The 14,172-nt window shown below is 43.8% G+C and overlaps 1 protein-coding gene across 1 annotated transcript; it reads left to right on the top strand.

Annotated features, from left to right (window-relative positions):
* Nucleotides 1-1,907: 1,907 nt before the first annotated feature.
* Nucleotides 1,908-7,199, top strand: znf131 (zinc finger protein 131). The gene is made up of 9 exons (XM_079221934.1): nucleotides 1,908-1,982; nucleotides 3,280-3,421; nucleotides 3,518-3,619; nucleotides 3,765-3,909; nucleotides 4,075-4,183; nucleotides 4,318-4,506; nucleotides 4,656-5,031; nucleotides 5,160-5,290; nucleotides 6,329-7,199. Exons 2-9 carry the CDS (start codon nucleotides 3,295-3,297, stop codon nucleotides 6,836-6,838), a joined length of 1,689 nt encoding a protein of 562 aa, XP_079078060.1. The 5' UTR covers nucleotides 1,908-1,982; nucleotides 3,280-3,294; the 3' UTR covers nucleotides 6,839-7,199.
* Nucleotides 7,200-14,172: the final 6,973 nt, after the last annotated feature.

Genomic DNA, 14,172 nt, shown 5'->3' with positions numbered 1-14,172 from the left:
ATTTAGAGGGGATAAAGAAACAAAAAACATCCTTAAAAATCCATCAATGCATGGAGATTTGTAATTCTTCTGAACACTTTCACCCCCTGATGTAGGTGAGGGAGCAATTATTGCGTAAACAAAATGTCAAAGTCCAACCAGGCAGATGAGAGATGTCTGTCTGCAGAGCAGATATTGGCCAATCAGTTTGGGGCGGCGAGAGAACTGTTATAAGATTAACTATAGGCCAGCATTAAATGTAAGTGACATTGTGTGAAACAAAGTACATGAAAAAGATTCAATAACAGTAACAATAGCCTCGCATTAAGTGTCTATGTTTGCAGCTTGATGTTGTAACTGTGTTAGAGAAGTGTTTGTTTTTCTCCATGGTGATTTTGAGGATGTATTTTGCAGCATCGTTGGATTGTGCCAGATCGGCGTATTTCTCTGCAATATTTGACATAAGACAAGTGGTGCAGTTTCAGGAGTTTCTGCCAGGAACACAGAGCTGTAGCAGGGCTACAACGTTTCAGAATGTTTGCTGCAGCATTGCACACATGTAAGGGAGGTGCACAGACGTTTGAAGTTGAATCAAACAGAGTATAACAGAAGAAGAAAAAACGTGGAGGCTGTGGTGCAGCAGAAAGCATGCATCAGTGTTCAGAGCAAAGTTTAATATCAGCTGTCTATAAGCACCACGTGATCAGTTAAGCAAGATGGGGCGGGTGTGGTGTGGTGTAGTATCAGCTGACTCAGCAGAGCATGAGGACTGGCTTTCTGTGACACCGTGTTACTCATTTACAGTGTCTGGCACTGAGACATATGTCTCTTTATCGGTGCACACTGACCTGCAGCGAAGAATGCAGATCAGGGCATTTCAAGACATTGGACTTGATTATGTTAATCCACAATAAACTATAAGAACTAACAGTAAAAACAGATGAATAAAACATTTTCAGAGATACGTCACACTTTGGTGCCTGTGAATTGTAGGTTATAACACGTGTAACACAATTGTGTCCAGTATTTTCCATTCTTTATCATTTTGGAACATAATAATAATAATAATAATAATAATAATAATAATAATAATAATAATAATAATAGCTACCGTGCTTTTCCGGTCATGCATTGTGACTTCCTGTGTAAGCTACTTTTTATCTTTTTTCAAGATTGAATTTGTTTTATATTTATTTTGTATACTATACTTTTTCTGTGTATATTTATTTAACTATGTACTATGATTTGTTCGGATTACTTCTGCCTTATCTGATCTCTGCAGACAGATGAGTGATGAATATTGAGACATGTTTGTTTGTATATTGACATATTCACATATTTCCTGCTGATGATAAGCGAATGGCTTGCAAAAGCTGCAGTGTTATGACATCTGACCTGGCCTGACCTAGCTTTCTTCGGCCGAATGAGAACTTTCTTTAAGTACATTTTGGTATTTAGATAATGCCTCCTCTGTAGTTTTATTTTAATGCAGGGATTGTTCTTGTATCTTGCATTCTAAAAGTCAGTTTTTGTCCTTTTAATAACAGTGACAGTAAGCCCACACTGCACATCATGTTACTTGAAGTTAATCTAACTTTTTGCAATAACAAGACCTGGCACATTATGATGTGTTTATTGTTTATTATGTATGGTTATTTTGATATTTTGAGGTAGGCTGCGTTGGAGGCCTTGCTACTATTACATACATATATTCCAATGTGATGTAAATTGAATCTGAATACGCTATTCTCGTTTTTTGTAGTTATATTCTTGCTTTTTCATTGATCAGAGGAACAGAACACCGGATGAAGACAGTCGTCATTCACCGCTGTCACTTAGCAACGCTCCTCAGCGTCCCTGACTTCGCAAGGGCTTCTGGGAAACCGAGGCCCGAGGGCTGAACAACCGCCCTTTTTGGAGCTACGAAAGTAGAACAGCGCTACATGCGTCGAGGGAAATACTATCGTAAAGCAACTTTCTGAAGCAACTCAACCAAACTCGAGGTATGTATGCCGATGGTTTGGGACGTGTATTTTGACCCGCAGCGGTCATAATTAGGAAATATGTCTGGGAAAAGTGTATTTTAATGCGCGGGTTGATGACGTAATGTTGATTGTCAAACGCGAAATGGCGAGCGTGCTAGGAGGCCCGTTTCCTTCGACACTGTGAGGTTGCAGCATGTTTATTTCCTTAATGTTGCAGTATCAAAACGATTGCATTGGTGCATCTCGTCCCGGTGAGTTCGGCGTAGGTTATATGTGTGTCGGAGGGATGTGAAATTACTTGTTTTGTAGTTCTTTCGGGGGCCGTGTTGCATGTTGTGCTAGTTAAGCTAACGTCGATGTGAACTAACCTAGCTAGCAAAGGTGGTAACGTGAGCTAAACGAACAAACATGTGGGGTCATTCGTTGAGTTACATGCTGCTCTCCTCACGTGCCACGCCGGGGTCCGTTATTAAAACCATTTTTACACTTTTATTTCATATTTTTTTTTATTTAATTTAATTTGTGTCACTTGTATCTCAGATATTTTCGCTTCCTCCCAACAAGAACAGTTTAATTAGAGTGTCTTCGTTGTGTTAAATGTGCTCTAAAACTACAAACTCGTTGGTGCAGTGATTTGCAAAAATAAAATAAAAATAAAACGCATTCACTTCTTGACATCATTATCACATTGAAAGCTATGATGGTATACACTTACCCCGTATTCCAACTGTTGACAATATTCACAAAGTTGTTCCCATTGATGAAACATTTCCCTAATTCTGTGTCGAGGCCCTCGCTGTGTATGCAATAACATGCAGAGGTTACACACATGCATCTCGTGTCAGGTCGCACTCACTGAGGTCACAGACTTGGCCTAGGCTGACATCACTGCAGCCATGACACGGATACATCTGTCACCTGAACTTTTCTTTTTTTTTATCCAAGTGAGTCTGACCAGGGAGTGTCACTGTAGGGGTGATGTAGATGGGACTCTATGGCCTTATGTAAGATATGGAATCATAAACAGACTGCCAAAATTGATGAGTTAATTTGATTTTCAGTTCTGTTTATCATCGTCATGACTGCAGGTGTGAATATATGTTTTTATTTTAAAGAAGGCGTGTTCTCGTTTTGTCTGTTTTGAGTAAGTGAGTATTCTCTACACTATTTAATTGTCTCTAACAATGTATCAAAACAAGGGATACAGAAGTCCAGGTCAATCAGAGTGTATGTGTGTGTGGTTCAGTTGATAGCTGTGTTACTTTTCTGAAAGAATATAAAGTCTCGTATGTCAATCTTCCTCCGTTCTGTACAGAGAAGGAGAAGGTCAATGATGGCGGCTGAGGTGGAGGTGGAGCGAGGCGATGAGTACCCGGCGCATTACAAAGTCATGATGGACAAACTTAATGAACAACGACAGCTGGATCAGTTCACAGACATCACCTTGATTGTGGATGGTAAGTAGTGATGTATTAAAGGTCATCTTCATGATGTCTTGGAAAAATACCAAAACAATGCTTCTCATGTCCACGTCCCCTGTCTCTCTCTTGCAGGACACCAGTTCCGAGCCCATAAAGCGGTGTTGGCAGCATGCAGCCAGTTTTTTCACAAGTTCTTCCAAGATTTCACGCAGGAGCCGCTGGTGGAGATAGAAGGTATTCTGTGCCTAATTAGAATTCTAACATAACGCACTTCTCCGGCTGAGAACGTTGCAGCCGTAGAAATGTTTCCCTGTCTTTGTTTAATATGTTGCGTCAAGCAGCTTCCGCTCACCAATGCTGCTCTGTCACACTCTGTCAGGAGTGAGCAACACAGCCTTCAGCCAGCTGATGGAGTTCACGTACACAGCGACGCTAGTTGTTGATGGAGAAGAAGAGGCCTACGATGTATGGAAGGCTGCGGAATACCTCCAGATGCAGGAAGCACTCAAAGCACTCAACTTAAAGTGAGTGTCGATTCACTCGTCACTTGCCGCTGCAGATGATCACTATCAGAATATAAATTATGTCGTTTCCAAATTCAGTGGCAAACTTTTTATTATGAGCTAGAAAGGAATTTGTCTCGGTATGAACATTGTTACCTCTCACCAACAGCTTGTCTTCTCTTGTAGGATAAATGAGAATCCCTCGCTGACCGACGAGGGCGAAGGTAAAGAGAGGAAGATTGCGGAGACGTCTAATGTGATTACAGAAATCCTACCGTCAGTGGAAGGGGATCAGGTCAGTACGTTCATGGGGTTCACACTCAAAGACATACATTTTTTTTTCCTCTACCGCTAAAATCAATCCTTTGTTGTCACAACTACCCAATATGATGTGCACACATGTAATTGAACGTTTTCCATGTACTCCAGGTGGAGATTGAGGTTATCGAGGAAGGGACCGTCAAGATGGAGACCGGACTGGAGGAGGTGGTGGATGCAGCAAAGAATGCTCAGGCGGCGTCCGACGACTCTGCTTTGGCTCTTCTGGCGGACATAACCAGCAAGTATCAGCAAGGGGAACCTACGCTACAGGTCTTTAAGAAGGGCGGAATAGAAGAGGTACACTGACTTGTATTAGCAGAGTGCTTTGTTTAAGCAGAGTGACAAGCTCTATTGGTTTATTAATTGGCAAACTATGTGTACACCGTGAGAGTTCTCGATATGAAAGGCTTAACCCTGGCTCGCCCCTATGCTTTTGCGCTTGACAGGAGGTGGTGTATCAGGAAGAAACGGTGACGGCCTCCAAGGTGCTGGAGAACGTCGAGGTCGTGGAGGTCCAGATTTCCCAAGTGGACAACATATTCCGCTGCAACAAGTGCGACCGCAGCTTCAAGCTGTACTACCACCTCAAACAGCACTTGAAAACCCACCTGGGCTCGCTGGAAAAACCACACGTGTGCAACCACTGCGGGAAAGCCTACACACGGGAGGGCGCCTTGAAGCAGCACATCGGCACGTTTCATTTTGATGCGGAAGAGCTGGCTCAGAGCCAGAAACCCCAAAAGAGGGTGCATGTCTGTGAATACTGCAAAAAGCACTTTGACCACTTCGGCCACTTTAAGGAGCACTTACGGAAACATACTGGTGAGCATGGAGGGGCGGAAAAGAACGCTGGCTGTGTTCAGTGTAGTTGTTCGTCATTATGTATCATTGACTTGTTGTTACTCGTCTAGTATTGAAATGCACGCATGGTTTTATGTGTCTATCTGTAGGTGAAAAACCGTACGAGTGTCCAGATTGCCACGAGCGATTTGCAAGGAACAGCACACTGAAGTGCCATATGGCAGCCTGTCAGAACGGGGCCGGAGCCAAGAAAGGACGCAAGAAACTCTACGAATGCCAGGTACAGCTCGTCCAGGATCAAGGCCATGGAGCGCTTCCCTGCCAGTGCAGTGTCCACAGTAGAAAACACATTTTATTACACAGTGATGAAGAAGGAGTTCATATTTAGTCTACAGTGACCTCACATTTAGCACACTACATTTTCGGGGGTGGCGTTTTTAGCGTGTGTAACAAGGTTGTAATAATTCACTGAATGGGATGTATAAGGGAGATAACTTTGGTGTCTTGAGCGTTAGAGATATCGGGGGATGATTTACAGGTAGAGCTTTTGAATTTGTTTGACAGTCCATGCTGCATCTGCGGTCGGAGATGAGTTTAGCTGTTTTACTTCTAACAGGGTTTAAATGGATGATGGTGGTGAACATTCTTTTCATGGGTTGTGCAGATTACCTCGTGGTGGAAGGGACCATCTCAGATAAGGGTCAGGAATTTCGATCAATGCTTCCCACATACATCCCATTCAGTGAATTATTACAACCTTGTTACACACGCTAAAAACGCCACCCCCGGAAATGTAGTGTGCTAAATGTGAGGTAAATCTGAACTGCTTCTTCACAAAATGTGCACTGGCAGGGAAGCGCTCCATGGCCTTGTTTAGTGTGCAGACTTACTTATTAATAATGTACTAGTTCTGTATGTACTGATGTATTGTCACAGTTTAGATTGTAGTGGTTTGCCTTGGGAAATGAACAATGTCTCCGTCATGCGTTTCCTCCTAATACAAGTCATTTCCTATCTAATATCGGCCAATTTCAGGTAATCAACGTGATCCATTTGTGCTTCACAGGTGAATGATGTCTTTCTGTATTAAAAAAGGTCTAGTTTCCATTAAGTAAACAAATGAATGGAGTAGAGCTGCAAAGATTCTATTAATTGATAGGTTGAATATTAACTTCTTAAACAGTTGGAGAAATGTTTTAAGCAAAAATGTAAAATGATGGTTCAATCTAAATTCTTGAAGAAAATATATAGCTTTTCTTTGGTCTTGCACTGTTTTCTGAAGTTTTAAAAGTGCCCCCACTACTTTCTCCTCCATCAGGTCTGCAGCAGCGTATTCAACAGCTGGGACCAATTTAAAGACCATCTCGTGAGCCACACGGGCGACAAGCCCAACCACTGCACCATGTGCGACATGTGGTTCACCCATCCAAAAGAACTAAAGGCCCACCTCAAACACATCCACTCCATTGAGGAGAAGTCGGAGGAGGAACTGATCATCAGCGACTCTGCCGCCGCCGCCATCGCGACGCAGAGCCTAGAGGGAGCCGAGACGGTTCTTCTGGACGACGGCATCCAGGTGGAGCACGTCACGGTGGAGCCCGTGGACGTGATGGAGGAGACGGCGACGGTCGTGGTGGAGGACGGCGGGGTGGCGGAGATGTGCGAGGAGGATGTGGAGAGACTAAAGCAGGCCGGGGTGCAGATCCAGGTGGTGCACGTCACCACGACGGACGTGGACGGGCAGCAGGTGGTGAACTCTCAGATGGAGGTGGAGATGGAGGGCGACGTGGTGAGCGTCGAGGAGGCGGAGCAAGCGGTTGCTGTATGAGAATGCAGGGGGGGAGGGGGTTGTGTCATAAAGGACCTGCAGGACGCTTTTACAGTCCTGAGCGGCTGCTTTGTCCTGGTAACAAGTTATTTTTTTACATAAATAAACACTGCATGTGCGATACAGCATGTCGCCTCAACGTATCCTGCTGTCTGCCGTCCCATCGGATGACTCCGCCTCCGACTTCTCTCACTCCCTTACGGCGACGTATCCTTTCCCGCTACTGATCCTGTATTTATTTTAAAGCCGTTTGCCATCATATCACATATTTTCTATGACTTTAGTGCTTCAATCAATTTTTTTTGTTTTTGTTTCTCTTTGTGTCTTTATTTTACATCCAATTGAATTATGTTCTTTTTAATTTGAGTCACATGCCAAGACAATTTGACAATGAATAAAAGGTTCTTGTTGCTACATTCGTTTGGTGCTGAACTCAGTGCTACAGTTTTGTTTGAGCTTTTTTTCATATTGACTTTTTGTGTTTTCTTAGGAAAAACTCTGAGGAAAGTAGGAATAACTCAAGTTGGTTTCCAGCCAGGGCTACGAGTCTTTTATCTATCTAATGAGTCGTTCACCTCAAAAAAATCAAATCTGTTTAAGATTATTATAGTCTTCAATCGGTTCATTTATTTTGTGCTTTCCTTAAACCTGCTCCGTCTCTGCAGGATGTTTAAATAGACAACTGCACTGCCTTCATCGCTTCACAAGGTGAAGCTTCATTGCCGATGTTGTCATCTCAGCTTGTTTTTACTGCCCCCAAGTGGAGAACAAAGATCTATGTAGTTTTGAGAAAGTTGGTCAAATGCAGATTAATGCATTTTGGAAGCTTTTTTTTTGTTTTGTTTAAAATAAATAAAATAACCTGAACTGTTAGTTGTAGAGTGGGAGGTGTTTTGCCACTCAACCAAGAGGCTTCATCTGCTGCACCGATTGATGAGGAATCCCAGGGGTTAACATTTCCAAATCCTCTCAAATACTCTGCCATGACTTCAGTGTTTGCAGCATGTGTGTTTATAATCGTATCATATCAAGCCTGTGATTGTCAAGAATCCGCACATTAGATATTTACACTATGATCCATATTTGATCCGTTGAAAGCTCCTTTTTGACCTTGGAAGCTATAGTAAGACTAAAAAAAAGTTGGAGGTCACTGAGCTGTATCTAACTTTAAGCAAGGAGCCTGTCTGTGTGTGTCCTTCACTTTTATCTCCAGACCCGCTTCTCACATCCACTTCACTTGATGGTTTTAATGCTTTGGATACCATGGAGTGTTTTTTCTTTCTTCTCTTAAAGCTTTGGGCAACATAGTGCAAAAAAGTAAACAACATTCAGACGAAAGACCTATGAGATGCTAAGGGGACCTTCATGCGTTTTAGTCACAAGGTACTGGCGCATGTTCAAACGGACACACAACACTAATAGTGGGCTCGAGACACGGACACCTCTTTACCACGGGCCTCCCGCCGGTCCCCTGACCCCATCTTGACCCTCTGCTGTGCTAAAGTAGCCCGGCAGGTGACCGTGACGCGCAGGGGTTTAGGTTCCTGCCGCCTCCTCCTTGCTTCTTGGACAGCTCCTAGTGCTGAACCGTGCCAAAGTCATCCCGCGGCTCTGGCTTCTGATTGGACGAGAGACGCACGCTCGACCACCGAGTCCGCCGCCCATTGGCCCGTTTCACCTGCCAGACACGCAGGATTTCCTTCCCACAAACGGACTGAGCCGGGCGGAACCGGGCAGCTCAGTGTCACCGGGCTGCCGCACACAGACGATGTCACAGCGGGGTCGGTGAAGCCGGTCGCCGCGGGGCTCGTGAGGATAATCCGCACAGGTACAGAGCGTCTCTCCGTGCTTGACGGGGACGGTGGAGAGGACTGCGCCGGCTCGTGTGTCGCGGACGGCCTGCGGGCTGCGGGGAGGAGTTGCACTGCTGACTGTCACTGATCGCCGACGGACAAACCACTTAATGAATGCTCGGCTCCTTTACTCGAAAGCAGGTTTGTGTCTGGAAGTTTTTTTTTGCAAAAACATTTAAATTATATTACATCACAGAGGCGACAGTTTCTTAAATGCTCTTGAGGTGGCCGAGCCCTACACTTGCCATGGGCCGAGCATAATTAAATCATAATCTCGTGGTGCATTTTTAAATCGCATTTCACTTTTTTATTGCATCACTTCTGGAAAAAAAAAAGAAGTGCAAAACAATTCATCACCATGCAGTTGCGCGCGCAATTTGAATGACTTACGCAAATGATTAGATTTACAAGACACTTGCATGTGGCTTAACATAAATGAGAGGAGGGTTTTTATTATCGGATGTACTCACTTTATTTGCATGTCCAAGGAGAGACTGTGACATTGCATGAACTAGAATGCTCCAAGTTGTCTTTAACTATGATCCAAGTGTCTTTTGGCCTTCTTCCAAATTAGCCAGGTGGTCTTAAATGTATTAGGTCATGTTTTCCACTCATTCGTATCAGTGTGTGTGTGTGTTTTATTACTTCCGCCTGAATGCAATTTGTTCTTGATTTTAATTCTTTTGATAGCCAATCAGTCAGAGCACATGAAACATGGCGCTTCGTGTGTTCTTTCTTTGATGCAAACCCCTTTGAAGTGCTGACACTGAACAAAATGCTCAATCAGATGGTTCTTTAAAGCGGGAAGAAGTAATTGACCAACTACATTTTAACCGGTAGAAGGAGGATTTAAAGTGTCCCGCATTACGTGCATTGTGCTCCCTGCATACACTTGTCATGGTTACTTCTTCAGGCCCAAGAGGCCTCTCTCTCTCTCTCTCTCTCTCTCTCTCTCTCTCTCCACTAAGATGTACTGGGAGCTGCAGTTCAGGTTCTGCATTGTCACCTTTTGGGAACAGTACCTTTTTTGAGAGGTCAGCCTCTTTTTTTCTTTTTGGAAATTTGAAATATTTGCCCCATAGCTTCAGAGAGGCCTTCCTCTCTGTATCCTAGGGACCGCAAAGTCTTCATTGTCGCAGCGCTTTCACTGTTGAGCTCTTTATTCCTGTCAGCCGCGCGTCTCAATTAACACACCGGGGAGCTTTGTGTGGAGAGAGCTCTCCTCCTGTGTGTGTGCGCACTCACAGGAGTGTGTGTGTGTGTGTGTGTGCGAGTGCGTCGCCTTTGTGCTTGAATGCATGGAGGCAGTGAAAAGGAGAATGTGACACAAGCACATGGTGGAATGAGGGAAGGGAGGAAAAGTACGGTGCTTTTTTTCAGAGACAAAGCAGATGTTTCATATAGCTCATGGGCCTAAGTATTGATCCACAGCTGGTGGGGATAGGCTCTCACATTTGTTGGAGTGTGAAGAGGCGGCTGATGCCAGTGTGTCAGCAGCAAAGTGCACCAGGCAAATCCTGGATATACGTTCATGTATGTTTCTGCTGCTCATCCTGGAGCCGTGGTCGCTGTAGCGAGGACCCTCTCCCCAGCAACGTTTCACGGCTCACTCCTTTGGGATCCCGGGGAGATAAATAACCTCCTCAGCCCGTCTTGGGTATACACCCTGGGGTTTCCTACCAGTTGGACGTGCCCGGAAAAGGGTGAGCCCTGCTATACCCTGCGGAGGAAACTCACTTTGACTGTTTGTATCTGCAATGTCAAGCCAATAAACGCCATGAAGATAGATGTTTGTCAATGTAGACTTGCTTTTAACCTTGGAAAAATAAGTTTGATGAAGTTCGCTTACGTGGGACTATAGGAACCAAGATATGTGTTAAATGCAAGGCGCTGTATTTGAGTTCTTGTATATTTTGTATTCTTCCACTGGTGATCCATCTCTTGCTCTGTCTGTCGGGTTGTGTGGTGTGTCGTATAAATCCATCAGTCATGCCCATGATAAACACTCTGAGGCCCAAAGCAGTGCCGTAGAGCTGTAGACATGACACTGTGTGCCTAAGCCTCAGAGCGACCAAAAAAAAAGACAAACAAACACAGCGGCCAATGTTCATCACCAAGCAACCAGGTAGCTCTGTTATACAAGGGATGCACAGCACAAAGCAATCTGGGTAACTAACTACTCGTCCATTGTCCCCTCTGTGGAGACGCTCACCACTTAATGCAATTCAGGAGATCCACTTAGTTATCTGAAATGTCTCAGCTCGATTGAGTGTGTGTGTGTGTGTCACTCTCTCTTAAAAAGATGAGTCATTTATTTATGGAGAAAGAATTACACGTGGATGGGAAAGAGGAAAATAGGCCGGCCTCTGCTTCTCCATGTCAATCCGTTTGCCTGGTGGCATGCAGGGCATCGTGAGGGCCGAGCAACACCTGGGCCCAGTGTTCCCAGTGTTCCCAGTGTTCCCAGTCTTCAAAGCTGTCTGCTGTAGTGCTCCATGGCGCCTGTTGTGGCTGGGGTTTAGTTCTAAACGTGCGTAGTGTGCATATACATGCATTAATATCTCTATAATGGAATTGAACAGGGTAACCAGTGGAAGCTTGGAGACGTAAACAAAAAGGTAAACAAAGAGGACTTCAGCCTGGTATATTACATTTACTCAATCATTTAGGTTTAAAGATGGAACATTAAAACACATGAAATCAGATAAATGCAAGCAGAGACTATTTTACACAGATTTATTCATCAAACAGTTCATTTTGTTATTGAAGCTGTTTTGAGAAAAAACAAGAAAAGTCATCTCGTGAGGAAAGAGCCGTGGGAGACGTTCAAATCGGGAAGTAAAATCAAATAAATCCCCACAATTGTGCATGCTGTTTTTGTACCTTGTCAATGTAACAGGATGTGTTGCAGCAAAGTGCTGTCACATTCCTATTTACACCATGTCAAGCCCTTACATCCTCTCACATTCAACCATATGATGTCACAGTCAAATTGAACTGACTGTAATCAGCTGGTCTGGAACTGAAAGCATGTCGGGGTCCATCAACTCAAGAGTTCAGAGTTTGTTAAACCTTCTTTCTGAAACAAGCCACAGCTGCTGCAGATAGTTGACTATGATGGCATTATTGTGGCAGAGAAAACAAAAACAAAAAGCTTAAGAAGGAGATTAGAGATGCGTTTTTGAATCTTTGTTTGAACGAGATGTTACAGATAAGTGAGCTTGGCGCCGGCAGCTGTTCAGACAACTGGGTTGACCTTTGAGCAGCAGAAAAGTTGTTAGTTGTTAGAGTTGGAGAACGAAGACGGGTGTCTGATAAGCTGAAAAATACAGTTTCTTGATGAGGAAGATCTTTATTGCTCTGCTCGTTATGGATGTGTTCATCTCATGCATGGCTGTCCTTTTTAGTCTCTTTATTTGCATAATGTTAAAGGCTGGTGCTGCATTCAGGAGCTCTTTTCTTTGTGCTGTAAAGTGGAAGCCTCTCCTCTCTTAGCGAATCCGTTTAGGTCTGCCTGAGATCAATGCTTAGATATTCATGGGGCCCCCGGCAGGAAGGTGTTTGAAGGCCGGGAGACTGTAGGCCTCACAAAAGACAACCGCTTTGATTTCCTAGCGAGGCTTTAATATAGATTCATTCATCTTGTTGTCGAGATGGATGAGAGAACGCCTCCCAAAGCACCATGTTACACTAAGTTAACCCTTTCTGCTCCGGCCCTGTACACACACCATGCCATGTCAAGTATATTTAAGGTAGAAACTGTAAAACTGGACCCCCTGTAGATTGTTTCATTACAACTTTGCAAAGTGCTGCATCATTTTTTGTGTTTCAGTGAAAAAAAAACTAATATTCTTTTTTTTATCTTGTATTCATAGTTATCCTTCCGATTGTTTAGTATTGACATTGACATTTAACTTGATCACTTTAGTAAATTAGGTATTTTTGTTCCATACAAACACAAGCTTAACCAATTCAACACTGCATCTCTGCTATTGTGTGAATAAGATGAAATACGATAATCCTTTATTAATCCCTCTATGGGGAAATGTACAGGATTACAACAGCAGAGGGCAAAGTGCAAACAAGACATAGTAAAAAAAGATCAAAACAATTTATAATGCTTGGGTTACAGCTTACCTTTTCAGCTCAGGTGTCGGTTGAATGTTGAACAATGGACTTCAAAAGATGATGACTTGTCGTTATAGAAAACATATGTCTGCAAAATCGGGTTTCACCTTCACCTCAGTGCCATCCATTCTGCTTCCTCTCACGGGACATTGTTAGGGCTTTGTTTTCTGAGCACGAGCAATTAGCACCTCATTACAAACTAATACACACACACACACACACACACACACACACACGCACACACGCACACACACACGGGAGTGACATTCATCACTCATACTCGAAGTGGAATAAGTTCGGGGCCCCGGGTATATTCTTGTTGGTAGGAAGTGATGAGGCGGATCTCTGATTTGTTTATTTTGGCTCTCATGGCAACGCAAAGCCTGCAGCGGGACTCGAGCGCTAAATAAAGTACGGATTACAACGCACAGAGACACTCAAGCAGATGATGCTGCACTTGTGTTGACATGTATAGCACAAACTCTTTAACATGGTGGGTGGAAAAAAACGTGGATACAAAAGTTTTAGACAGCTGTTTGGCACCCCGCAAAAAAGATCTACAAAATTGCTATAAAAACGATTAAAGTGCAATAATTAGATAATGAAAAAAAAGGAAAGGAAGGGCTGCATGTGCACCAAATTGAACATAAATGACATTTCTGTTTGCATCTCTCCTCAGGTTGTCTCACTGAACTCGGCATGACGGCACCCTGACACTATCATCTGTTCAGCCTCTCTCCTCCAACCCCTCCATGCAGCTCCTCCTCAACCTGTGGCCTATTTATACCCTGGAGCCTCAAAGAGCCCATTATAGCGCCGCAGACCTCTTCAAGCACGAGAGACAACAGGGAGCATGGATCAACGGTCGGTCAGATCTCCAGCCTCAGCGCCTTCTCTGTGACAGCTGCACACAAGGAAGCAAACTAAGGCTTTGAAACTGCTGGACTTTCTTGAAATACAGCGAGAGCGTGTGTCCATCAAGCTTCAGGTGACACACTGATGTTACGTTGTGGCGCTGCAGCAGATTTAGGAAAGGTCTGGATGCAGCATGCGCTTGGGTCCTCGGACTGGATCTCTGTCCCGTTTCTCCGTTGTCTAAACAGCTATGAGATCAGGACCCTGAAATAATTTGCCTTCTAAATGGCTCACACATCTGAAGGTAAGTCTGGGTTTTTGAACCATTTGAATTTGCTCCATATCAACTTTTCCATTGGATCAATGATATTGGATCTACGATAGAATATCAATTGTTAATTTGATGTAAACTTTTGCAAATCCATTTATTGCTAATATATGTTTAGACAAGAAAAATAGATCCTATATTGTAGTGGGCTTAAAATAAATGTGTGATAC

This window comes from Taurulus bubalis, assembly GCF_910589615.1.
Source record: "Taurulus bubalis genome assembly, chromosome: 8".
In the NCBI taxonomy this organism is placed as follows: Eukaryota; Metazoa; Chordata; class Actinopteri; order Perciformes; family Cottidae; genus Taurulus; species Taurulus bubalis.
Note: the sequence above shows the minus strand (reverse complement) of the source record. Positions and strands in the feature narration are given on the sequence as shown.